The sequence below is a fragment of the Malaclemys terrapin genome, chromosome 1 (genome assembly GCF_027887155.1).
Source record: "Malaclemys terrapin pileata isolate rMalTer1 chromosome 1, rMalTer1.hap1, whole genome shotgun sequence".
In the NCBI taxonomy this organism is placed as follows: Eukaryota; Metazoa; Chordata; order Testudines; family Emydidae; genus Malaclemys; species Malaclemys terrapin.
Genome location: NC_071505.1, coordinates 301215853 through 301243238, shown reverse-complemented (window position 1 = coordinate 301243238; position 27386 = coordinate 301215853). Strand labels below are relative to the sequence as shown.

The following is a 27386-nucleotide window of genomic DNA, read 5'->3' as shown; positions in this document are numbered from 1 at the left end:
TGAAAGGCCGGGGTCCTGTTCTCAAAGGAGACCGTGACATCAATAAGGATGATCTTTTCCTGGGCCTCGTCGGTGACGACGTCAGGTCACAGCTGGCTGTCAGTACTGGGGATGGCGCAGTTTACAGCCACCTGCCCCAGGCGTGGTGCGATGGCTTTCACCAGGCGGTTCTGGATGGCATTGTGGCACAGATCTACATCTTAGCAAAGAAACAGAATGGGGTTCCTGTTCACAGAGTCTGCTTGTCACCATACTCCCAGCTGAAAATGCTTCTCAAAGGGAAAACAGGACTATAAAAAGAAAGGGAAAACACCCAAGGCACCCCTCTTCCTTGCTCTCTCTATTGATTCACTGCATCAGAAGGAACAAAGGAAGCAGCCATTAAAACAGAAGGAGGGGTCCTGACCTAGAAAGTTTGGCCAGGAAGTCTGTGGAGAGCATGTGGTGTGAAAACTTTACCTTGAGTTTAACATACTTTAAGTTAGGCACTAGTTGCATTTTATCTTTATTTTTATTGTAAGCATTTCTGACTTTTATGCCTCATTACTTGTATTCACTTAAAATCTCCCTCTCTGTAGTTAATACACTTCTTTTTGTTTGATCTCATTCAATGTGTTTGAATTTACATGTTTGGGAAACTCCATTTGGAACAACACAATCTGTTCATATCCTTTCTATTAATAAAACAAGGGCCTTCCTATATGCTTGCATTGTCCAGGAGAGGACTGGGCAGTACACAATGAGGGAAATCCTGGCCTGGGGGAACAGCGGCTGCACTGGGGGTCACCCCACAATATGACCCAGGCTGGAGAGCGCCAGAGGGTAAGCTAAGTGTGGCTGGCAGGTGGCAGTTGCACAGACACTCAGGGTGTGGCCTGCATGCTGGGCGCTCCTTTAGCAGGGCATTGCAAGGCACCCACGGTTGCAGCGCGTTGTGACATACTCATCAGTCTGGGCTGTACCCTAATGCACGGGTAGCTCCAGGTGCCCAGTGACACCGCTCGCCTGCAGGAAAACACAGGTGGGACTGGGGCTGCCCCGCCCAGCACGTGGCACACATAAGACCCTCCGCGGAGGAGGATGAGGAGGCTGCATTGTCACGTGACCACCCCAGCTATTCGGGGGCTTAACGACGCCTCAGGCGCGCGCTCCTCATCTCAGTCCTCGACTCTTCGCCCATAACGGGTTTGCGCACGTGCAGTAAATTGCGTCTGGGGGTCGCGACAGAGCGACCGCCGCGCACGCGCACTTGATTTTCTGTCACCCTGGTGTGGCACTTCCCTACGTGCCAAGTTAGTTTTCCATAATACGCATGCGTGCTCACTCCACACTCCCCCTCAACAGTTGCCGCCATAAAGCGGGCGTAGTCGCGCGTCTGTCACTGCCCCCGGCCTCAGGGCGCATGCCTTCCCGGGCCCGTCCGTAGTAGGCAGCTGGGGAGGTGTACAGTGTAGCCGCGCACGCGCACTAGGTCTCAGTGCTGGCACGCAGCGTGTGCAGTTGGTCGCCTGTCAGGGCCGCTGCGCCTGCGCAGTCACTGTTCTGTGGCTACCGGTCCAGAGCCGCCCGGCGCTCGGCGGGTGGGAGAGCGGAACGGAGGGTCCGGGCGGCAGCAGCAGGGCCCTGCGGCCCGGCCCCGCCGCCGCTTCCTCCTCGCCCCCCCAGCTGACGCTGCTGGTGATGCAGCCGTGCAGCGGCGACGAGGAGGCGGCGGGGGGCATCGGGCGGCCCCGGGGCCCCGCGCAGGCCCCGGAGACCTCCGGAGGCCTCGTGTTCCTGTGCGAGGTGTGCCCCAGCGAGGGCGAAGGGGACGCGGCCGAGGAGGGCGAGCCGGCGGGCGGCGAGAGCACGGCCAGCCCGGAGGAGCTGGAGGACGAGGAGGCGGCGGCGGCCTCCGGCGGGGAGGGCCCCGCGGGGGGCGGGGGCTGCAAGAGCTGCACGTACCAGGGCTGCAGCGAGACCACCACGCAGGTGGCCAAGCAGCGCAAGCCCTGGATGTGCAAGCGCCACCGCAACAAGATGTACAAGGACAAGTACAAGCGCAAGAAGAGCGACCAGGCCCTGGGCGGGGCCGGGGCGCCCCCAGCGCAGGGCGGGGCTGCCACCCCCGGGGGCAGCGCGCGGGCCGAGGTGAGGGGTTAGTGCCCGGCTCACGGCTGTATCACAGTGCCGAGGTATTAGGGCAGAGATTTGGGGGGGGGGGGTAGTTGAGGCTACATATAAGCCCCCCCACCGCTGTGTGCAAGGGTAGCCCGCTGTGCAGCGCCCAGTTAGCAACACCCCGAATCACTTGAGCTAAGGGTGAGTTGCAGGTAATCAGCTTTTCGGTGGGCTCCCCCATTGGAGGGGGGGGACTTAGCCTGCTACTATGTGCTGCTGTTACAGGTGTGTGGGAGCGGCACCTCCCTCACTGGAGAGCCACATAACTCTCCTAGTTCTCTCCTCCACTAAGGTACAGATTCAGTGCAGAATGGCATTAGTTATTTACATCGCCTGCCTAGCTTTTTGTCTGCTCCTACTCACCGCACAAAGTGAGTTCTTTCTAAGGAGCCTGTCAGCTTGGTATGATTTCCTGTCCTGTTGAGTTCCAATTATCTAAGCATGTTTGTGGTGGCCCAGGTAGTTCCAATAATAGTAATGGTAATTCTCCTGTCCCAGAGAGAAATCCACACCCGTCTTGTAGACCGAGGCCACTGTGCCAGGGAAAGCCTTGCAGAGAATAACTTTGGCCATCTGCTTTCCTGCTCCTTCCTCCCTGTTTGTTACACTTATGAAACCCTCTAAGTATGCTTAGGCATAAGTGTAATACTTTAAACATTCAGAGCTATATTGAGCCACACAATATCTTCCTAAATGTTATCTACAGATTGAAAAACAGAGGCACAGGGATCACACAGTAAATCAGTGGCAGAACTGGTATTAGCACTCAGCTTGTTTTCAGCAGTTTGGGCTCTCAATCCCAAACTCTATACAATGTAGTCTCTGATAGTTGCCATAATTTTTATAAAGAGTTTTCAAGCAGATCTTGCATTTTGTGCATGCATTGTATTTTGGAATAGTTTTGGGAAGGGGGAAACCGCATTTCTTCTACTGAGTTAAAAAAAAAAAAAGGTGATGGAGGCGTTTGTACTGAGGGGGTGGTTTTGGCAGGATTTTCTTTTTCCACAACTATGTAGTGTCTACACTAGCCTTTGAAGATTAGTGAGACTCAAGGTAGAATACCCATATATGCATCTAATAAAGGCTGAGCCTTTTGACATTTCTTCAACAGTGTTGAAGTAGTAGATGCTAGGATAGATATTTGTCTGACCCCTTTCAGTTGGAAGAACAGTTAACAAACTACAGGTTGGGATGCCTCAGGCCAGAGAGAAACCAGTGAGGAATCTGCAGCACCTTATCTGTGCTGCAGTGTGGCTAGAACTGCCTCAGCTGTGACTATAACCTTGACCTAGCCTCCAACCTGAGACTCTCTAGACCAGTGGTTCTCAAACTTTTGTACTGGTGACCCCTTTTACATCGCAAGCCTCTGAGTGTGACCCCAAAATAAACTAAAAACACTTCTTTATATATTTAAAACCATTATAAATGCTGGAGGCAAAGCGGGGTCAGGGGTGGAGGCTGACAGCTCGCGACCCCCCATGTAATAACCTCACAACCTCCTAAGGGGTCCCGATGCTCAATTTGAGAACCCCTGCTCTAGACACACATTACTTTCAGGGAAATATGGTTAAAAAGTGTGGAGGGAATAATTGGGCTGTTTCAAATTACTTAATTTTTAATCAAATAGATTAAAGTTTTATTAACTAGCTGTGGTAACTTGGTTAGGAGTCTAATTTAAAGTCTAATTCACCAGTTTCTGGAGTCACACTCACTGTGGCAAATGGAGAAAGTGGAGACTGGAAGCTTTATGGAGGGAAAGGGGAAAAACAGAACATTGGGTGGATCCTTTTCCTCTCTGGCACACCTTATTTCCTTCCACAGGTTAGGAAGGGGACGCAGGCCCTTTTATTCTGAGATCTCCCCTGTAGAAATGAAAATGCATTGTAATGACAAAACATATTAACATCCATCTTTCCTCTTGTATTTGTCTCTTATGTCCAGGATTGCGTTGAAGGTTCAGTTTCTGTTACAAAACAAAGAACAGGGTCTATTGGAGATCGCCCAGCAAGACCTACTCTTTTAGAACAAGTATTGAATCAGAAAAGGCTGGTAAGTACCATGGCTTCACAAGGCTGAAGATAGTAGGATTGCTTTTTGAGAACCAATTTTTGTAAATTGCTCACTCCTTTTCTTAAAGATACGGTTAGAATATGTATTGAAAGTTATTGGTGCCTCTCTGGAAACTTGGAAGTCAGTAGATTGCTGTTGTGCATTACATAGTTATATAAACAAGTTTTTAAAACTGAAATATCACAGTAGACATGGAAGATGCACATTTTGACATCTGCACAGAACACAAATATGAATAATCATGAGTATGTGAATCACAGCTACATTAGCTGAACGTGGACATTTCTGTACTATTAGAAAAGTGTGTAGTTCTTTGGGCAGATAGCATTCATAATGTATCTAGGATGTTTTAATCTGTTAATCCAGGGATCGGCAACCTTTGGCACGTGGCCCGCCAGGGTAAGCACCCTGGCGGGGCAGGCCAGTTTGTTTACCTGCCGCGTCCGCAGGTTCGGCCGATTGCTGAAGTCAGTAGAAGTCTTAGACTTGCTACCTCACTTACTATGATATTGTATACACCAGTGGTTCTCAACCTGTGGCCCAATCAGCACTGAGCTGTGGTCCCCCTCAGGGCCATACAGGTAGTATTGGATGTGGCCCATAATGGTAAATAGGTTGAGAACCACTGGCATACACTAACATTTGGAGTCACAAAGCCGCCCATTGCTATTGGATTGCACCTCTTTGGCTCCCTTGCCTGATTGACAGTACCTTCACAGCTCTTAGCTGCACTTGATAAGGTCCTTTTAGTAATGGAAACTGAAAACACTTTTATGATTTCCCTAGAAATATAGCAACCAGATGCTCTTGGAAAAGTAAGTATTTCTTTTAAAGGCCTTTGCACAAGATTGAAGCTCTTTCATTCCTGGTTCTGCCCACCAAACAGGAAATGTGAGGCACAGGTTCTCCTTGAACTGTGTTGCTGTCTTCTTCAGTGATTTGATCCTTTCTCTCATTCAGCAATATTCCTTTAGGAAAGATCCCTTTGTTTTTAATATATCCCACCTGGGGCAAAGTATATGGGAAGGAGGAGAACATGATCTCATAAACCATAAGGGTATTTTTAAATGGAATGTTATTGTATACATCTTGGAAAAAGAACTGGCTTTCTGGAAAACTTCAAGTAACACAAGGATGAAAACATTTCCTAATATAGTAGATAATGTCTAGCACTTTTATGGCACCTTTTAATCAAGGATCTCAAAGGATTTTATAAGTACTCATTTTGGGAGTTAGATAATTATTCCCATGCTGCAGATGGAGGGGTGGCGGTGGGGGTGGGGGTGGAAGGGCTGGCGGGAGGAACGGGGGGGGAATTGAGGCACAAAAGTTGTGATTTGGCCAAGGCCCACAACAAGTTAGTGATAGTGCCAGGAATAGAACCCAAAACTCCTGACTCCCATCCTCTTCACAAGACAGTGCCTCCTTTCATGCTTTCATAAGGGTTATTTGTTTCTATCTGGTGACCAGTTAGTGTGATAAACTATAAATATTTTATATTTATAGAAATCTTACTTCAATGACAGGCTCTGTATTTCTACAAAAGAACAGGGATTTTAGGTAGTTTGCTACATGGAATACAAGAAGTATAGTTCAAAATTAAACTGCAGTTAAACATTTTTAAAGCAGATGTTTACATTGTCTATATGACAGTAACTTATTTTTGTTTAATAAACAAAAGTATATAGTATTATGAAGTGGCATATCATGCACATCTTTCAGTCTTGATTCAGTTAACTGGAGGTGACATTAATGTTGACTCCATTTCTTTTCTGGAGGTATTGTAATGATGAAAATGGTTCCCACTTTGGTGTGTTTTGTAATATGTTAATTTTATTGAACTCCCATTTATAAAATATAAGGAACAAACTGATATAATGCATAGTTCACAAATATGGGATATTTTTCTATTCTAAATATTTTGGTGTCCATTTAAAAAATCCTCTTTTCTTTAAGTCATTGTTAAGAAGTCCGGAGGTCGTACAGTTTCTGCAGAAACAACAGCAGCTGCTAAGTCAACAAGCTTTGGAACAAAGGCAGCAACAGTTTCCAGGAGCACCTGTGTGATGGGGACAAAGATCTGCAGCAGAATCTTATGCTGAAGTGGTGGAGGGATATGTCTCTTACATAAGTGAAAAAAGGCGAGTTAAATATTAAGATGGAAGACTAAACTTGTTGCTGCTGTATTATACCTGTATTGTTTTTTGGTTGCACTTTTGGGGTTCTGAGCTGCATGGATGTCCACAAATTTGTGAGCAAATCAGGAGGAATCTGATTCCCCATTCTGTTTCAGAAATGTAACTTATTCATAATTTTTTATGTAAATGTCATTGTATCAGTAATCCTACTCCTACCAAAGTCTTCCATTATAAACTAAACACTTTGCTATGTGAAAGATTTCATAGCTTCAGTGTAGTCACTCTTTGATGACAATCATTGAAGAAATAGAGGCAATTACTTTCTGTGGAAGTTGTGAAATAAAAAAAATGTACTGACTTTGAGCCAGCCCAGTAAGATGACATAGTAGCATATTGCTCAGGGATATAGGAGGCTTGGAGTCATTAGCTTCTGTTGCACTAACAGTTAAAGACAAAATAATGCCATGCAGTAGCTGCACTAATGGCTAATTGTGTAAAGCATTGGTTGATCCTGTTGGTGTGTCCATAATTCACAAGTCTAGCTGGATTGAAGTGTTTAACCATTCTCTCTAAAAGAAGTGCTACAGGGCTGTAACCAGCGTAATAGGTAGTTTGAAGGAATTGATGTGGAAAATAGCCCCAGAATGTATAGAAAGGAGAAATTGCCATTTAAAGGAAGAACTAGAGGCAAAAAAGAAAATAACCTAAGTTTTTTTTTCATTGTTTACATGGCCTTCCACTATCCCATGCTCATGAACTTTACAAAAAGTAATATTTAAAGAACTGGTGGTCAATAGTGGTGGACCATAGCTTGCTGAGTGATAGTAGAATAAAGTGACCTCTCATGGAATGAACCAATTTAAGAATTATATTAATTATTATTTATTTGTCTTGGATTTGAAAACCATGAGTGACTTTCATTCCTCTCTGTAAGTGAATAAAATGAAATATTTAAAGTTGTTGAATTTAGTTATAACAGCAGCTGTGTGCAAAGAGTAAAATTAATTCCATATCACTTGTTCCTTATCAGTAATCTTCCTCCTCCAAAAACAAACCTTTTAAAAAGAGCTTAATACAAAGGAAATAGAATCTAATCCACTCGGGTTTCTAGTTAATTAAAATTGTTCATTTTAACAATTGGTTTACCTGTTTAAGAATCAAAACATATCACAAAACAATGAATCCTGAGTTTTTCTTAGTATTAAAACTAATTTTCTAGTAGAGGGTTTTTAAGTAATAGCATAGGTACTTATTAAGCTGTGACTTTGGTACAAACTTTTAAGGTCCACTAATAAGTATCAATTCAATAATATTTTTGCTACTCTTGTATGGGTGTTGTGTAAGATGTATTTATTTACAGAAATCGTTCAGATAGCGATCTATTAAACAGCAATTGTGTGTCTGGAATTGTGCAGGTGGTTCTCATTTCAAATATGTTTTAAGAAATTTTGTATAAAAAATTTTGGACCAATAAGTGTTCTTTGAGCAACTTTTTTGTAAAAACTCATGTTCATTTTTTTTCTTCTTTGAACTTATTGTACATTCATTTTTATGTTCTGTCTCTGTATTCAAATAGCTAGCTCTGGTTAGGTAGCCTTAAACTTTGCTGCATTTCCAAACTGCTTGTGTTCTTTCAGAGCGAGAAACTTCACATTTAAAAAAAAAAAATCAGATACTGTGTTTTCAGGGTGTAAATGGTTATATGAAAATTAAAAATAAATACCAGTTTTATAGATTTTTATTCTGATATTTATATATAGAAGAAAGTAGTGGGTTTTTTTTTTTTTTTTTTTTGGTCTAATTTAGCTAACTTTTTTAGGGTTTTTTGTGAAAACATTTTGGGGGAGACAACTTGCAATTCAGTTAACTTTTTTTTTTTTTAAACAGTAGTCTTAAGTATTACACTTGCCCCAGAGCTCCCATGCCAATTATTGTGATTTTATACAATCTTTTTCTTATTTTTAAAGTTTTCTGGCTTGTTAACAATTTGCTGGGCCCATTCATAAGAACATCTATACTGCGTCAGACCAATGGTCCATCCAGTCCAGTATCCTGTCTTCTGACAGTGGCCAATGCCAGATGCTTAAGAGGGGATGAACAGGACAGTTATCAAGTGCTCCATCTCCTGTTGTCCACTCCCAGCTTCTGGCAGTTAGAGGGTTAGGACGCCCAGAACATGGGGTTACATCCCTGGTCATCTTGGCTAATTGTCATTGATGAACTTATCTGAATCTTTTTGAACCATTATAGTTTTGGTCTTCACAACATCCCCTGGCAATGAGTTGCGCAAATTGACTGCATTGTGTGAAGTACTTTTTTTGTTTTTTGTTTTAAACCTGCTTCCTGTTAATTTCATTGACCCCTGGCTCTTGTGTTATATGAACAGGGCTGGCCTTACCATGAGGCGAACTGAGGCGGCTGCCTCAGGTGCCAGACTGTGGGGGGACACCACTAGGATCCAGAGTGTAGAATATTGTGTCTGCTGCTGGTGCATATGTATTCTCGCTGCTCTAGATGCACAGAGATGGTGGAGTGCTGTGCTGGAGGAAGGAGGGCACAAGAGACATGGCAGGCCTGAGAAAAGGTGAGAGGGAGATACATAGACACGAATGTTCACGGTGAGCCTTCTGGCCGCAGTGAGGATGTGAGTGGTGAGGAGATGCCTGATCTTCCAGGTAGTCGGAGTGCAGGTGACTGACAGCTACTGCAGCATCCATATCTCCATCTCAAATGGATGTAACCATGCACATTCCTGAAGAAAAGTGTAGATCAGAGAAGAGTGTGGTGGAGGTGCAAGAAGCAGCTGCTGCTGAGTTTAGTTTCTTACGTCTAGATGATCCAGGACTCTGGACCCACTTGAGCAATAGCCTGTACTGCATGGGCCACAGCAAGTGAAAAACTTCATGTTCCCCAAAGACCATGAAAATAGAAGTTTCCATCCAACACATTACTGGCGTGAAATCCCCAATGGGACAAAGTGGAGAGGCCATGGCTTATGTACTCAAAACCCCAAAATGCTGCATACTGTGTTTGTTGCAAACTCTTCCAGTCTAATGTTCCAGTCACATTGGGTTCTACAGGAATAAAGGACTGGAAAAATCTGGCTAGAAATCTGGCATGCCATGAGAAGGCAGCAAATCACCAGAGAGCATTCCATAGGTGGAAAGAGCTTGAGATGAGACTAAGGTTAAAGGCCACCATAGATGATCAGCATCAAGAGAAGATTGCATCAGAGTCTCTACTGGCAAAATGTTCTGAAAAGGCTCATTGCCATTGTGAGAATGCTTGCTACCCAAAACCTAGCACTTCAGATCAGTTGTATGTGCCAAACAATGGAAACTTCCTTAAAATTGTGGAGCTGATGGCTGAGTTTGATGCTGTACTTCAGGAGCATCTAAGAAGAGTCACCACCCAAGAAATGTATACACATCACTACCTTGGAAAAACAATTCAAAATGAGATCATACAGCTACTGGCAACAAAAAAAACAGAAGATTGTGGCAGATCTGAAGTCAGCAAGTCTGTTGTTCTGGACTGCACACCTGACATCAGCCATATGGAACAAATGACTTTAATGGTGTGTTTTGTAACAACAACAGAACCTAGTGAAAATGTCCCTGCAATGGTGACTGTCAGAGCATTTTCTAGAATGTATTGACATTGATGATACTACAGGAGCTGGTATGACAAATGTGCTCTTCAAGAAGCTGGAAGATACAGGAATTGCGATAGCCCTGACCTCTCATGTCAGCTATGATAATGGTGCCACCAGGAGAGGAAAGAACAGAGGAGCGCAGACATGGATCTGAGAGTTAAACCCTCGAGCTTTTTTTGTCCCATGTAGTTCTCATTCATTGAACTTGGTGGTCAGTGATGCAGCATCAGCTTCTAGTGAGGCTGCTGAATTTTTTAATGTAATTCAAAGCATCTATGTATTTTTCTCTGCATCAACTCATCGATGGCAAATTTTGAAGCAACATTTGGGAACATCCTCTCTGACACTGAAACCACTGAGTGCCACACAATGGGAAAGTTGAGTGGAGACGATAAAGCCTATCAAACACCAAATTGGGAAGATAGAAGATGCCATTATGGAGGATAATGCTATGACAGGAACTGTTTGTGGGAGAACAGTGGCAGAGGGAAATGGAATCACCAGAAACATACATAACTTCAAATTTCTGTGTGGCTTAGTGTTGTGGCATGACATACTGTTTTTGAAATAAATGTTGTAAGCAAAGAGACTCCAAGGTGTTGACCTTGATATATCTGGAGCAATGGAATAACTGGATAAAGCAAAGTCATACCTACAGTCTTACCGGTCAGATGAGAGATTTCAAAACGTTCTGAAGAGTGCACAGAAGTTGGCAGAGGAACTTCACACTGAAGCTATTTTTCCCACCCATTCAGGAATACAAGAGTCACTGAAGAAGAAGACATTTTGATTACAAGGCACAGGATAATCCCATAAGAGACCCCAAACAACAATTCAAAGTTGAATTATTTAACCGGGTGCTAGATTTTGCAATACAGTCAGTTGAATGTTTCATGCAGAAGAATGTTTCATGAAGCTCAAGGAAAACAGCAGTATATTTGGGATGTTGTATGATATTCCAAAACTCCTCACTATACTTGAAGACCTACACCAGCAATGCAGAGCACTAGAGACAGTGTTGACACATGATGACATGCACGATAATGATGCGAGTGATTTAGGTGATGAACTGAAAGCCCTTTCAAGATACATTTCAGCAGGATCAACTCCAAAGGCTGTTCTGGAATATATGTGCACAAATAAATGACCACCCTCTTTCCAAATGCTTTTGTTACTCTGTGCATACTTCTAACACTTCCTGTAACAGTTGCCAGTGGAGAACGCAGCTTCTCCAAGCTGAAGTTAATAAAAGCATATCTATGCTCCACAATGACCACAGGAGAGGCTGGTTGGCCTTGCAACCATATCAATAGAGCATGAGCTGGCCCAGACTGTGGACCTTCAGCAGGAAGCAGTTCAAATCTTTGCAACCAAGAAGGCACAGAAAGCACTACTTTTATTCAAACAGATAAAAATGCCAGTGTTTACTATGCAGACAAGAAAAGTTACATTTGCTGTTCAGGCATTTGAAAGTTGTTACTTAAAATTTTTAAACAAGGCATTTTAAGTTGTTAGTTCTCCTTTATTGGGGTAGATAGCAGAGCAGTACCATGAGAGGAGTAGAACAGGAAGAAGGCAGAATTGAGACCTTTCAAAGTTTTGGCCCAAGCGAGAGGGCATGGGGGCGTCATTTGTGCTCCCCGTCTCAGGTGCCAAAATGTTGTGGTCCTGCCCTGGATCTGAAGGGGTAAAGAGTGCTTTTTCTCCACACTATACATGATTTTCTAGGCCTCCTCCCCCATAGTCAGTTTTTCAAGCTGAAAAGTCTGAATCTTTTAAATCTCTTCTCATAGGGAAGCTGTTCCATACTCCTAATCATTTTTGTTGCCCTTCTCTCTACCTTTTCCAATTCTAATTATTTTTTGAGATGGAGCAACCAGAAGAAACTGGTCTACACAGAGTAGATCTGGAAATGGACTATACAAAGTGCTGTCAAATGCAGAAGTAAATTAGAAATTTTTTTTGTAATCTTTTAGTAATAGTTAACATGATTGTTAATTGTTACAATAATACATAATTATCAGAATTTGTTTTGTTAATGTTGTCTTTCTAAAATGTCACTCAAAATACTCATTCTATCTAAATTATGTTTGTGAATGTTTAAATCAAATGTCTGATTCAGCAAATCCTCCATGTACACAGCTACAGTAACTTTCAGCATTTGGCTATTGTGAAGCTGAAATCATTAAAAGAGTGTGATATTCCTATCTGTTAAAAACAATCTGACATTAATTTATTAAGGTGAAGTGGTAACTCAGGAAGTAGTTTGTTGTTTGTGATTTACTGAGCTTGCAAAGCATGTTAGGAGTCTTACAATTTAAAGATGTGACATAAAATGACTTCAGTTAGAAGAACTATGCTTCAAGAACTAGGTTGATTTAACTCAGAACATAATAAAATGTATGGGATGAAAATAAAATATAAAAAAGGAAAGCAGAATCCAGTCATGTTGGGACTAGCAGCTTCTTTGTAAGGCTTGTCATCCTTATATTGATAACTTGTTATACTGTTATCTTTCCCAGTACATAGACATAACAGCTTGTGATTTGATTTCACTCAGACTGTCAAAGGAATCAAACAAGGAAGCTATATTTTTCATATGCCTTCCTTAAACTGTGGGAGATATACTTGCATCTGAAAATTAGAATTTTGCATGCAGTGGTTGAATAGGCTACTTCCTTGAATAATAACTTAGGCATACAAGTCCATTTTGCAAGCACATCACAACTCAAATATCTATTATCTACGATGTTGCAATCTGACTGAACTGTGCTATTTTAGTATGTTAGCTTCATTTTCTCACATACGACTTCTATTTAGGGCAGACTGTCTTTCTTGTGTGTTTCATAGTTCCTTTTCAGAGGTTGACATTTCAAATAAGTATATTTGATAGATCTAGCTTACCTAAAGGCACAAATTTTCAACAGTGAGGGTGATTAATCATTGGAACAAGCTATGAAAGGACATGGTGTATTTTCCATCTCTTGAAATCTTCAAATCAGACTGGATGCCTTGCTGGAAGGTTTGGTCAAACAAGTTAGTGAGCTTTTATTTCCAGTAAGTTGGGATGCTGGAGACAGAGATTCAAATCCCTATTTTGCCTGATTTGGAACAGAAACTTCAATCCTAGTCTCCCACCTATATGCCCTAACCACTGGGCTATGGAATATTCCATTATGGATTTCTCTCACTATCTTCTGTTGAAGCTCTTCCATTTTGAATAAAACAAATAGTCTTTGGAGTAGGCATTGGAACCCGGGTCTCCAGTGTTTGTGCCAACCATGGGGCGACAGAGTCCTTCTCAATATTTAAGTTTTTTTTTTTTTTTTTTAAATATATACAGCTTCTACTAGAGAAATTGAGAGAGCCCACCCCAGAATATGATTTAGCTCAGTAGCGAGGGCTCTTGTCTGAGAGGAAAGATTTGGGTTCAAGTGTGTGCCCCAAAACAGGCAGAGTGGGGATTAGAACTCTGGTCTTCTACATTCTGGCTGAGTTCGCTAACCATTAGATGATATATAGAATGGGGGGACTGAGACATGCCCAGCATTCAAATGTATACACCACTTACCCCATGTACATAGGAGCAGGGACGGCGCTAGCTTTTTTTGCCGCCCCAAGCACGGCAGGCAGGCTGCCTTCGGTGGCAGGCCTGCAGGAGGTCCCCAGTCCCACGGATTCGGCGTACCCGCCGCCGAATCCACAGGACCGGCGGACCTCCCGCAGGCAAGCCCCCGAAGACTGCCTGACTGCTGCCCTCGCAGGGACCGGCAGGGCGCCCCCCGCGGCTTGCCGTCCCAGGCACGCGCTTGGAGCGCTGGTGCCTGGAGCCTTCGCTGCATAGGAGTCTTCGCTACTCCTCCAAGTCAGGGACCAGATTGGGAAAAACTGGCACTACTGCTCCACCAACAACATACTCATGCTGTTAAAATGAAATCAGATTCACAACAGGTCACATTGATCTATGTCCAATCCCACCTCTTTTCTACGATGTTTGCATGCTGTGACACTGGCTGATCATCATCCACACAGAAGCCATTATTTGATGATATTTCCTAGATCAAATGTTCTGCCAGATGGCCTATCAAGGCTCACAAACATCTATTCAGGCTGTATAAGCATTGAGTGAATGGAGTGACCTGGATACAAAGTATTGTTTATGGTACTGAATCTGTCACATTCATCTGTGAGAGAAGATGATCAGGTTACTATTCCAGTTTTCAGTCTTCTCAGGCCAGGCACTACGGTGCCTCCATAGTCCTTGAAAGGGGCTGAGCCCTTGTAGTGATCTATTCAATTTATATTAAACATTCTACAGAGGCTTCCTATTTCTCTATCAGTTTAGTTTGTCCACATTAGCAGGCCAGGTATTTGCCTGATCGTAGCAGTAATGAATGCAGGCAGTGATCCAAGAAGAAATTCTTTGAGCAGACACCGGACGACCTTTCATTCTGTTGGCCACTGCAACGAACAGCTGCGTAGATTGCAGAATGGCTTGGTTCGTTCAATGTAGAAGGCTAGTGCTCTTCTGACATCTAGGGAATGCAGTCGATGCTCCTCTGACTTATGGGGCTTTGGAAAAAAGATAGGCAGATAAATCTCCTGGCCCCTATGAAACTCGGTAGGAAGACTGGGTGTGGACGCAGTTGGACCTTGTCCTTGTAAAAGACTGTATAGGGTGGTTCTGAGGTAAGTGCCCTAATCTCAGAGACCCTGCGGGCTGAAGTTATTGCAACCAAGAACCCAACCTTCCAAGAAAGGAGGAGAGAATAGGAAGCCAGAGGCTCGACGGGTGTGTGTGCCATGAGCCGGGATAACACGAGATTTAGGTCCCACGGAGGGACTGGGTCCCGGACGTGCGGATAGAGGTGCTCAAGGCCATTGAGGAACCTGGCAGGCATGCTGTAGGCAAAAACCGATCTGCCCTCTAGTGGCGGATGGAAAGTCAAAATAGTACCCAAATGGCCCTTAATAGATGACAAAGACAGGCCTTGGAGCTTGAGGTGCAGAAGGTAGTCCAGGATTAACTGCAGCGAAGCCTGACCGGGCCGAATGCCTTTATTTGAGGACCAGTACGTAAACTGTCTCCACTTGGCCGTGTAGGTCGCTCTAGTGGAGGGCTTTCTGCTGCCCAGCAAGACTTGCTGGACTCTGGCCGAGCACTCCTGCTCCTCCTCATTTAGCTATGCCACAGCCAAGCCATCAGATACAATGCTGCCAGGTTCGGGTGCAGGGGGGCGCCATGGTTTTGTGACAGAAAATCCGGCCGGAGTGGTAGCTGAAATGGAGCCACCACCGAGCAGTCCAGCAGAGTGCCGAACCAGTCTTGATGTGGCCAAGCTGGCGTTATGAGGATCACCTTCACTCTGTCCTGCTTGATCTTCATGAGGACTCTGTGGATCAGTGGAACTGGGGGAAAGGCATACATTAAAGCCTTCAACCGTGAGAGCAGAAAAGCATCGGATAGAGAGCCTCTGTCAGACCCCTGAAAGGAGACGTCGTGGCATTTCCTCTTGTGTCTGGACGCAAACAGGTCCACCCGGAGAGTACCCAACCTGTGGAAGATGATGCTGACCCCCTCCAGACGGAGAGACCATTGATGGCAAGACGAGAAAGTCCTACTGAAACAATGCGCCAAAGCGTTCCTGGCCCCGGGGAGGTGTGTGGCTACGAGATGTAAGGTCATATTGCACACAGACGTCCATAGCCCGAGAGCTTCCTGGCAAAGGGCAGATGACCTGGCTCTGCCTTGCCTGTTGATATAGAACATGGCCGCTGTATTCTCTGTCAGGACCTGGACCACCCTGTTTTTCAGCTGAGGTAGGAAGGCATGGCAGGTCAAGTGGACCACTTTGAGCTCCCTGACATTGACGTGTAGTGAACAATTGAGTCGGGACCAAATTGTGTCGAGCACCCAATGGTCCGAGGTCAGCCACAACCAGGCCGAACGGAAGGGGGGTAGACGGTCGAGGAAAAAGCAGGGGGGTGGATCCTGGGCAGTGGCTGGGGCGCCGTTCTCGGGCGCATCCTCAAAACGCCTGCTTCTGGCTGCCCTGATCTCGAGAGGGGCCAACCTCGGCAAAGGAGCGGGAAGACGGAAGGTGCTGTTGCTTAAACTCCTTGTCTTTCTCCTTTCATGTAGGAGCTGGACCAGGGAACGCCCCACGACTTTGATGGCGGCGGCGGCCGGAATGACTTTCTAGCTGGTTGAAGGGTGTACAGGCCCAAGGACTCGAGGGTGGCATGGGAGTCTTTAAGGTTGTGGAACCATGCATCGGTCAGCTCTGAGAAGAGCCCTGCTCCCTCAAACGGGATATTGTGGAGGGTAGTTTGCATCTCCTGTGACAACCCGGAGGACTGTGACCAGGAGTTGTGCCTCATGACCACTGCAGAGGCAATCACCCTGGTTGTCGAGTGCGTAGTGTCCCAGGCCATCTGGAGGGCGCCTCTCGCCACTGGTTTACCTCATCCACTAAGGTGGCAAACTCCTCGACTTAGTCCTGTGGAAGGCCCTTCTTGAACTTGCTGATGGAGTCCCACAAGTTGAAATTGTATCTGCCTAGCAGGGCCTGACAGTTAGACACCTGAAATTGTGGGAGACAGAGGTGGATCCCTGGCTGGGCTAGGGGGTCTGACCACAGCGGTACCTCAGTGTAGCTCCGGGGCAGGCACGTGGCCTAACACAGGTCCTTTGACCAAAGTCCCCTTGTCCTGCAGTGCCCACGGGCCCTTGGGCTTCAGCCATTTCTTGGGTACCGGCAAAGGGGAATGGTGCTGGGTGGGTTCCGTAGCCAGCAGTGCGCTGCACACTGATGCCGAAGTACTAGGCATGGAGTTTGACCGGAGGGCTCTGAGGCAGGACGAAGCATAGCCTCTGTGAGGAGGGCCCTCAAGCGGATATCCCGCTCTGTCTGGGTTCTAGGGCAAAAGATCTTGCAGATCCTGCAAAAGTTCTTGCATCCTGTCTTTTCTGTGTGATTTCCCCAGACACTTGAAACAGCTGTTATGGGGGTCACGATGGGCATCGCTGGGTAACATGATGAACATGGCTTAAAGCCTGGAGCATGGGGCATGCCCTACTTCGCAGCAAACTCCCAGCTGGGACTCTTAACTACTAAAACTATCTGACACTTAGTTTGACCATTAAGTACCTAAAAGCTAACTACAAAGGAGACAGAACAATGGGCTGAAAGAATCGCTAACGTTCTTGCAATGCAAGACAAGGCATTCCAACTAACCATCACGGATGGTAAGAAAGAACTAAGAGGGTGTACAGCCGGCGGTGCCTGATATACTGATGCATGAGCACGGCCCTCAAGGGGGCGCTGCAGCCGACCCTACAGATACTGTTACGGCAAAAGTCTCCGATGGCTGTGCACATGGGCACGCACACACCTAGAATGGAATTGACGTGAGCAAGCACTTGAAGAAGAACCACTGATTCCAGTGGACTATGTGTATAAGGTTTACTCATCTGATTGAAGCAACAGAGAGTCTTAAAGGTGCCCCAGGACTCTGTTGCTTCAATCAGATCCAGACTAACACAGCTACCCCTCTGATACTTGTCATCTGATTGAGAGTTTTCTAAGGGGAGTGCTCCTGCACCTGTAGTGAATGGGAGCAGGATTGGGCCCTAGACCCTTATCAAGGTTTAATTTGTAAATCTCAGCCACACAGAAAAATGCACACCAAAAAACTGCTCTGTTTGGAAGTAACTTTATTAACAATAAGCACAAGACATGTATGATCACTATTACACTAGGATAATTCTATCCAAAGAAATGAAAGATTGATAAAAAAGTGTGTTATTCAAACATCAGATTAAGTACATTGTTTTCAGGCAGCCCCAGTCACCCTTGACAGGACAAAGGATTTGGAAAAGCTACTTAACTATGTAGCAAGCATAATGTTTTTCTCAATGTGATAGCAAGGCCTAGTTTGCCAGTTGGAGGACTTAACGTGGTTTTGAACTCCCAGGCTCATGAAGGCTAGAGTACAAGTGGCACTATCCATGCACTAATTTGCATTAGCAAGTTTTTGGAATGCCAAGGACATCTGCCTGAGAATGACACAGAGGGTACGTCTACACTGCAAAGAAACCCCTGCAGCAGTGCGTCTCGAGCCTGGGTCATCTTACTTGGGCACACAGGGCTTGTGCTACGGGGCTAAACATAGCAGAGTAGATGTTCCATTTGGCTTAGAGCCCAGACTCTGAAAGCCAGCTAGGAGGGTGGGTCCCAGGCTCAAGCACAAGCAGGAATGTCAATACTGCTATTTTTAGCCCCATGAGCACAAGCTCTGAGACTTGCTGCTTTAGGTTTATTGTTGAAGTGCAGACGTACCCTAAATCCCTTTTTTCTGGACGATGAAGAAGTTTTGCTCAGGCTGTGATAGTGGGAGGAAGAAAGGGCAGAAATCAACCAGAGAAAGAACTTGTGTATTTTACTCTTGTTTATTTAGGCTTGGCAGAATTCGTTGTTTTAGAAATAATTTTGACAGATAATGTTTAATTTTAAGCATTTTTTTCAATTTTTATTTATTTAAACTTTCACAATTGCACAAAATTATGGGTTTTAAGCATTTTTTAATTTCTATCAATTTAAATTTTCACAGTTGCAGGAAATTACGGGGGTGTGTGTGTGTGTGACAGACAATAATTATTTAATGACAGCAGACGTTGAGATCCAAAAAAGTAAAGCTTTCTAACCACTAGAACACACATTTTCAACATCACATATGAAAATATACAAAGTAAATATACTCTCATAGGTTCACAAACTGCATTTTTCTTACTTCACCTATCTGTAAATTTTTATTATTATAGATGGATATTTTCCCCACTGGTTTGTGTGTGTGCTGTGAAATTGATGTTTACTGACATTCACCAATAAAAATCTAGTCCTTCCAAGCCTTTGTATATTTATATATTCCATTTGGTACTGGTTTTACCCTCAACTAGAGTGTGATAACTAACACATACCAATAAACAGCAGAGAACCCCTCAAATCCATAGTTTTGCCCCTCACATGCATACATCTTTGGAGGATTAGAGCCTTCATTACTATACACACTTTATAATCCACACAGAAAGGGGTTAATCTCCCCATTTATCAGCAAAATTTAAATAGAGGCAGTGCTGTAATGAGATTTTGAATTACTAACTGAGTTATCTTTACAAAATATGCTGTGATAAATTTATTTGTATTTTAGAAAGAATTATAATTAAAACAGAACTAAAATTGCCAAAATAAATGAAGAAAATGTAGTGATGATTTATCCCTGCTCTTTGTTAAATTTGTTCCCGTGCTCACTAATCTGTAGTGTCTCGCAGGCATGAGTGTGAATTAATGAGACTGTAATATTTTAGCACATTGTAATATCAGAAACATTTTGATTCAGATGACATGATAATGTATTTGAAAGTGCAAGGGGTTAGGATTAACCAAACTTCCATGGATTTCAATTTATGATGAATTATGTATTTGAAATCAACTCATTGGTCTAGTTTTCCTGTGCTATTATTGTACATGACCATTTTAGGACTAACTCAGAATACAAAATAGCAGTATACATATGTAACAAAAAAAAAACCTAAGACTGCACATCAGAAAAAAGTTCACAATTAGTTGGAAGTATTCACGCTGGCAATGAGGGAAGTGCAACTGACTTCAAGGGACACAGTGCGTAATTTAAAACAGAATTAAACAAACCAACCCCAAAATGGTTATTAACCAAGATGGTAACCCCATGCTCTGGCTGTCCCTAAGCCTCTGACTGCCAGAAGCTGGGACTGGATGACAGGGAATTGCGCAATAATTGCCCTGTTCTGTTCATTCCCTCGAAGCACCTGGCATCGACCACTGTTGGAAGACAGGATACTGGGTTAGATGGACCATTGGTCTGATCCAGTATGGCCAGTCTTATGTTCTAACCCAGGGAATCAATTTAAGGAGGAAGTATTTGATCTAATTTGCACAGGCAGTTAATTTTAAAATAAAAGCTATAAGTTGTCTTGTGCAGGTGCTCTGGGGCAAAGTGGGTGTTTGACAGGAGTATTAGCGGACCCCTGCTAAACAAAGGGTTAACTACCCCTCAGCCTATCTTCTTGCAGAGGTGCTCAAAGGAAGGGGCTCTGAGAATGGTTGTTCTGGGAGGAGAATGCCATTAAGAAGGTAGCGCTCTGCACAAGGAGCCATGGCATTATGCTGCAGCCCCCAAGCTGGGGAGGTATTTTGTTCACATGAACTTATTTTGATTTCTTGTTATAAAGGTTATGCCTTAAGAAACAGGCCTTGCTGACTGTGACTTGGTTTTTTTTTCCTGTCGAGTCATTCCAGCAGCTTACTGGGTGAAAGAGGGTACAGGGATTCTCTCCTCTATCCAGGAGCCAGGCAGAACACAACTCCCTAATAGTGTGGGGGCAGCTAGCCGGCCATAGCCCTTGTTGTGCTGTGCCCAGCTAGACTGGGCCTATGGTTAGGCCCTTTTGCCCCATGCACAGACTCAGATGGAAGGATAGGGAGGCATGCATAGCTGCACATTTCTGCAGCACATAGAAGAACGCTGTCCAGCATGCTCCCTACCATCACACCTTTCCTTGGTGCAATGGGGCATTCTGCTCATGAGCTACATCTCCACTCTCCCTGGTCCCGCAGTGAAGCAGAATTTAGTCCTAAGAGCTTTAGAAAGCTGCAGCCCTACATGGGCCCTTCTCAGCTCTTTCACTAAAGCTCCCAATTGCACCTGCAGACTGTTCTGACTAGCTGCCTGTCCCAACTCAAAAGCAGAAGACGCCCAGGATAAAACCAGCTTCCCCAGGTAACGGTACAATCTGTATTATGGGTAACATGCCTCAGCTTTGAAAATGACACTTTAATGAGTGTTCTATTCTGAGTTTACTCCATTGCACCCCAATCTTTATTTACCGCATCTGCTTCTAGTTTTCTTGGAATCAGTAATGAGAGAGAGAGATTAATAGGAAGAAGGATTAAATGCTTGTCGATGGTTTTGACTTCCAGCACAAAATGCCCTGCACTGCTAGGGATGATATCACACATTACATTTCAAATGGTCTATAGATCTCCCCCAGCTTTATCAGAGAGAATTTAAGTATTGTTAAAGTTTAATACAAAAGAGAAAAAGTCCCTAATGAGCCAAGAACACTGGCTTTCCCCTTGAGATCCATTCCAAGAACAAATAAATTAAGCCACGCTTCTTTATTAATGATTCTATTCAACCAAAAGAAACAGATGCAGTTTCTCCCATAGTAGTCACTATAAATCTAAGGAACTCTACATCTCTCTAAGCAGCAAGTGGTGAGTGATGCTTCCTGAATCTCATAGCTTTGCAAGCAGATAATAAATGCTGTCAGCCATGAAAGACCAGGGTCAGATCAGACAAAGCTAGACACAGATGCCTCTCCCTCCACCCTTAAGTTGAGGGGGGCCCACTGATGTTCATGCTTCAGTGCCATAAGGTATGGAGTACAAGTTGCCTCTCCTTAGCAGAGCTCTCCTGTGACAATGTCGCAACCACCATCTTGGTCACCACCAGGGATGAACCTGCAGAGCTAATGTGTGGGACACTTCACTACAGTTTGACTTAAAGGACTATAGTCCTGACTGAACACCCATTGGACTCATTGGCAAGACATACTGACTTCTGTGGGTGTTGGATTGGACTCTAGATCCCTAGCTGGCAGCTGTGTCACACTCATATCCCCTGTGGAGCAGGGACAACAGGACCTTGGGCCCTAAGGGGAATGAGGATGTCTGCCCCTTTATTGCAGCCATAACTATTGCACTGCAAGGCCTTCTATGCTCCTGTTTAACAGGAAACCTCCTAACTCTCTCCACAAACACACACACAGACCGGGTCTGGCCACACTACATACCTGCTCATCTGATGTGGGGTAAATGGGGATTAAGGGTGGGAAAAAGAAGGGGCCAACTGATGGCTTCATGGGGGATGCAAGGTTTGCTTGAACAGGCTCTGAAAAAAGGTGATATATTAATACTGGTATTTCTGAAGTACTGGCAGCAATTAAACTATCATCAACCCACAACAATTTTCTTGCACAGATTTCTTAATAGGAAAATAAGTGGTCTGAGCACCATGATGAATGTTCTTTGTGCCACCAGCAGCTCAAATCTCATAACTCTCTCTTGATACATTGCACTTCTCGCTAGGAACCTTAAACATGGTTTGAATTGTTGATTCCCAGAAGCTTTAAAAAAAAAAAAAAAAAACATAAAAAAAACCTGTCTTTGCGAATTAGTTTTCCTCTAAGTGCCTTTTAAATCTCTCTGGCAGCCTATCAAAAACTGGAGTATTTATGAGTTCGTTTAAAGGTTTTTAACTGCATACTAGCTGACAGATTCATGAGGACCTTTGAGCAGAAAATATCACCGTTTACAATGGGGAAACATTGCAGTGAAATACAGAATTACCTTGCAATAAGTTATGGGAAATTTATGCCCAGTTTCAGACAACATGGGCCTATCATTCAGAATAGGCTGACCACTCAGCTAAAGTCGATGAGGGCTGCACACATTGAGGCCCTTTGAAATTCAGGCCCAAGGGCCCAGATTCTCAAAGGTGTTTAGGCCCTTAGCTCCCATTGAAATTAATGGCGATAAGCACCTAAGTATCCTGGAGGATCTGGTGTAAGGCAGCTGAAGTTGGGCACTGCAAATCAGTGGCTGCTTTTGTAAAATTTGGCCTGAGTGTAATTTAGGGTTTTGCCAGGTCTGCTGTGAGTGCTTTAAAATCTGATGAAATACCTTAACAAGGCAAGTGGGGTTTACACACTAGGAACTTGGTACTACAGCCTTTACTCAGGGGTGTAGTCCTACTAAAGTCAATGGGGCTGTTTTTATAAGGATTACTCCCAGAGGGTGGAATGCAGGAGGGAAAAAGCCAACCTGAGGTGACTGGTGTTTTAATCACACACAAATCACATGGGTTATTACTGTGCAAATGCCATTGCTTTCCAGAGGTGAAACCCCCTACGAACCAAAAATATTTGAGAAAAGAGACCGGTGCAGCTGGTCAGGTGCTCTGCTGCACTATCAGCAGGAGACAACTGGATTCTAAAGCTGACAAAGACCAGGTGCACCTTGGAAGGGACATGTTCACTCTCTGAGTAGAAGAGGAAGGTGCTGAGAATGTCTATAATCAAGCCCAGCGGTCCATTCTATACAGGCATTAACAGGGGATTGAGGAGGAGGTTGTAACTTCTGCCTTCTGGGCTGGAGGGAGTCAATTGTCTTTCACTGAAAAGGGCACTGCAGAAGGAAAGGACAAACCTGGGATACAGAATGGGGGAAGTAACTAGCTGCTGAAATGGAACACGTGGGCTTTCTCCATTCTCAGTTCTAAAAAGGGAGGGGGAGCCGCAGTCAGTAAAGCCCAGAAAAATTGGAGAAACTGAGCAATGAGTATTTTGAAAACCACAGTTCAAAGACCCCAGTAGGGTGACATTGCTGATGCAGAGGATGCTGTGTAGAGAAGATTAGAGAGCTGATGAAAATGTCTTTTCAAACTAATTTTCTCAACTCTGCTAAGCAGTAAATGGCATGTCTAGATTTCTCTGTACCAATATTACTTGATTTCACTGCTGTGGGAGATTATAAAGCTTCTCCTATCAGATAATGATGCTGCTGCTATCAAGTGGTGACAGAATGGGGCTCTTCACCAATACACATTTCCCATGAAAATGTGCTATCTTGCACAGAATTTAATGATCATTTATTATTCTGTGCACTAACACTGTTGGAAATGCTTGAAGCTGTATTCAAAGAAAGTAACCCTGTTGGTTTATTAAAAATTCTTATGCTACATTCATAATTATCACCTTATAATAGGTATTACACAGCTTCTAGAAGTTGTGAGAAGTATTTTTAACAGATGTCGTTTGGCTTTTATGCAGAATATACTTAAAGGTTTCAGAAATCCTCTTCTTACAATTAGACAGTGCAATGCTTAGTTCTAGATATTATGCAAGGAGAAAAGAAAAATCATTCTGTTCAATAAAAGTTTCAGGGTAACACTTCTGTTATAGTAAAAAGCAGGATCTATGAAGTTACTGGAGTTTCTGTCCCTTATGGCAACCTGGTTCCTGGCAGCTAGCTAAGCTGTCCTGCCTAGGCATAATCAAATATTCACCCACCTCTTTCACATGGTGGTGGTGATCATGAAAAAGGATTGGTGCCCTTCAGAAAAGGTGATGTGCCCTGGGTGAGTGGAGTTTTGCCAGGCTGGTTCCATGCACCAGAGTGTAGGCAACAGCATGTCCCACTTGCAGAGGGAATGTGGACTGGAAGCTTATAAAATATTTTTGCCCACTGCTTTGCTCTGGACTTCCTGTTCCCCCTGCAGCCCTGGCCATTCCCTGCAGCATAGCCAAAACCACTGTGCAAATGCCAAAGCCTATGGCTAAGATGGTAAACAGCTTGTTCCAGCAACTGTAGGGGTGGGTACTGTGTCCTTTACCCCCTGAGACTGGCTGAGAGCATCATCTGCTGAACCCCTGAATAATCAGCGGCCCAGAATCAATCCCTGAAGCAAGACACCATCAATACAGTAAATGTATCCGACTCAATCGCACTCCCACCCTTGTATGTTTGCTGCTCCCAACTCTGCCATGTACCCAGTACAGAGGCTCTCCCAAAGGAAATGATAAGTTAGTTATGTAATTCCACAATTTACACTTCACTTCCCTTTTGTGACTCACAGTCCAAGTCCCTTTTAGACGTACCATGGATAGCAGCACAATAGTCTAACTACAGATAGTTCTAATTTAAAAACAAAATACATCAATACTGCTCAGAGGAGAGGATGAAGTTTACATGCCAGATAAGTATTTATTTATTTTTTATCTTGCAAAAAGCAGTGGAAGTTAACTCATTTTTAAATATATATATATATATGCATAGATTTTGGTTTTGTTTAAATGAAATTGTTCTTGTTTTTCAGTGCAACAGTACCATACACTACTGTGTCAACAGTATCTGACTACTTGGGTTAGCCCAGGATGCTCTGACAATGAAGGGCTGAACACCTCCTGTGAGCCAGCAGCTCCCACTGAAATCAACGGTAGATGTGGAAAACTAAGCTCCTCATAGGATCTAGCCCATAATGCTTTGCAATAGTGTGACAGACTGTACTCGTATGTTCACCACTTTTACAAAACTATGATAAATCTTGTACAAAATATGCCTTGTGAGGTATTGTTTGAAAACTCATATCTCGCTGATCATTATCGTCCTGATAGAATATGTCTGGCAACATTGTATGTAAAGTTAGTAACATCAAACAGTGGAATCTTATATGGCATATTCCAATTCTGGGGAAGCAGCCCAAACCAGTTCCTCAGAGACAAAAGGAAAATGGACGCCTCTGCCAGGTGTCAACAAAATCAATTGGACAATCACCTGGGTAAGCAGCCATTCTTTGGCAGGAAGAAGGGTGTGAGCAATAAATTTTCATCTTGGGAGACAGATTTGCTGCCACCTGAACCCCAGCTGGAGATGATTCTCTGAGAGGAGGAAAAGATATAAAAATGAGGAACAGAGGACACAAATCACCTCTCTCCTCCCTCCCTTTCCATCTGCTCATGGCGTTAATGACACCTGAAGAAACACTGAACGGGGGGAGGAGGCCTGACTGAAGGAGTTCAGCCAGTAAAAGCATGTGGTGAGAAAAACCTTTGCTTTGAATTCACTCAGCTTGATAAGTTAGGTGTTAGTTTGCATTTTACCTTTTATTTCTTTGTAACCAGTTCTGACTTTTATACCTCATTACTCGTAATCACTTAAAATCTATCTTTCTGTAGTTAATAAACTTGTTTTATCTAAACCAGTGTGTTTGGACTGAAGTGTTTGGGAATCTCCGTTTGAGATAACAGCGCTTGTGCATATCATTTCTATTAATGAAATGACGGACTTTCTATGAACTTGTATTGTCCAGGAAGGTTCTGGACAGTACAAGCCGCACATTTCTGGGGACAAGTTTGGGACTGAGAATTTGCTGGTGTCACTGTAATATAATTCAGGAGTGACTGGCTAGAACACATATCTTTCAGCTGGGAGGGATTTTGCATGTTAGAGGCTGTGTTTGAACAGGTCAGGAGTGGTTGTTCTCACAGCAAAGCAGTGTAAAAGGCAACGCCAGGTTGAGAAATGAGGGGACACAGCTGTTCAACAGTCCAGATTGTACCCTGCGGAATGTCACAAATAGGGAGGCAGACAGGAACTGCTGTTTATTCCTTTAACTCACCAGCTGCAATTCACCCTCTGCACAAATCCTGCAGGCCACTTTGGTCCTGCTTAAATGGATTTAAGTGGTGCCCAGCTTGGCGTTGGTTCTCTGCAGCCAAGGGTTCTTAATCCATATGGCGTGCTGAGTGTTCTCACCTCTCGAAGACTTGGGTGGGAAGTGAAGATGCTCACAGGAAATGTTTAGCTCTTTGCAGGGATCTGGTTTATTTCATATGAGAACAGACATGTTAACCCTGAATTCTAACTTTGTCATACTAGCATCATGTTAACTAGAAATGACAAAACATACCATGAAAAAAAATAGGGATAGTAGACTATGTATATATATTTACATCTACATATAGAAACTTCTTTTAATTGGAGATTCTATAAGCCACTGCCTGCAATAGCATCCATCCTATAGGTAATACTAGAGATGATTCTTAAGAGACTGAGGAGATGGGGTTATGAGGTGAGCCCATCTGTGTGAGCACCTTATCCAGCCATTGCAATGGTCCATGCAGATGAATCTCAATCCAGCAAGGAGTGCTTGTAACGTCCTGGCGATGATACTCCGCTCCCCAGCCCTACAAAAATATCAAAGGATCAAAAGGTGAGTTTCTTTTTCATTGTAATTCCACCACTAAAGGCCCGGCTTCATTGCAGCCAGTGGGAAAGTGGCCAGCGACGTCAACTAAGTTGCCAGCATTTAATACATTTTCCTAGGGACAACTTCTCCAACAAATGGGGAGCCTTAAGGGCCAGAGCTGTGTGTGCATTTCAGTGAATTTAAGATTATTGGTGACACGATTATTTAAAAGTCTGTGGTTCAGACAGATGTTTGAATACTGAGATTCCTACAAGGCCCCATGAGCCTCTTCTAATTTACACTTAGTTTATTTATAGGCTTTTCCATCCTCCATCAACCCCCTTCCTCTTCTGGCGATTCTGACCTGCAATTGTCCCTTACGGGGAGGCTCCATAGCTTTCTCATTCTGGGTTTTTGAGGCAACGGGTTTCTCTCCCCATGCCTTTCTTCTAATGGGGAGTAGAGGGGTTCCTCCTCTCTTTGAGTCTCCTCTGAGGGGGGAACATTTTGGGCTT

The 27386-nt window shown here is 44.0% G+C and overlaps 2 protein-coding genes across 4 annotated transcripts in view; one reads left to right on the top strand and one right to left on the bottom strand.

Moving 5' to 3' along the window:
* The first annotated feature begins 1507 nt into the window (after positions 1–1507).
* Positions 1508–25914, top strand: RFXAP (regulatory factor X associated protein). 2 transcript variants are annotated; one of them, XR_008443496.1, is made up of 4 exons: positions 1595–2130; positions 4102–4209; positions 6187–6371; positions 25000–25914. XR_008443496.1 is itself a non-coding variant. In XM_054015279.1 (3 exons), exons 1-3 carry the CDS (start codon positions 1681–1683, stop codon positions 6295–6297), a joined length of 669 nt encoding a protein of 222 aa, XP_053871254.1. In that variant the 5' UTR covers positions 1508–1680; the 3' UTR covers positions 6298–7770. The 2 variants fall into 2 exon arrangements, 1 of the variants encoding a protein (XP_053871254.1); XM_054015279.1 differs by lacking the exon at positions 25000–25914 and having other exon boundaries at positions 1508–2130; positions 6187–7770.
* Positions 25915–26049: 135 nt separating this feature from the next.
* The window catches only part of SMAD9 (SMAD family member 9), a 63066-nt gene continuing 61729 nt past the window's right edge, over positions 26050–27386 (bottom strand). For both annotated transcript variants that reach the window (XM_054015276.1, XM_054015278.1), the window contains one exon: positions 26050–26869. In XM_054015276.1, coding sequence (XP_053871251.1) covers positions 26726–26869 — 144 coding nt within the window. In that variant the 3' untranslated portion in view covers positions 26050–26725. The remainder of the gene's footprint in view (positions 26870–27386) is intronic.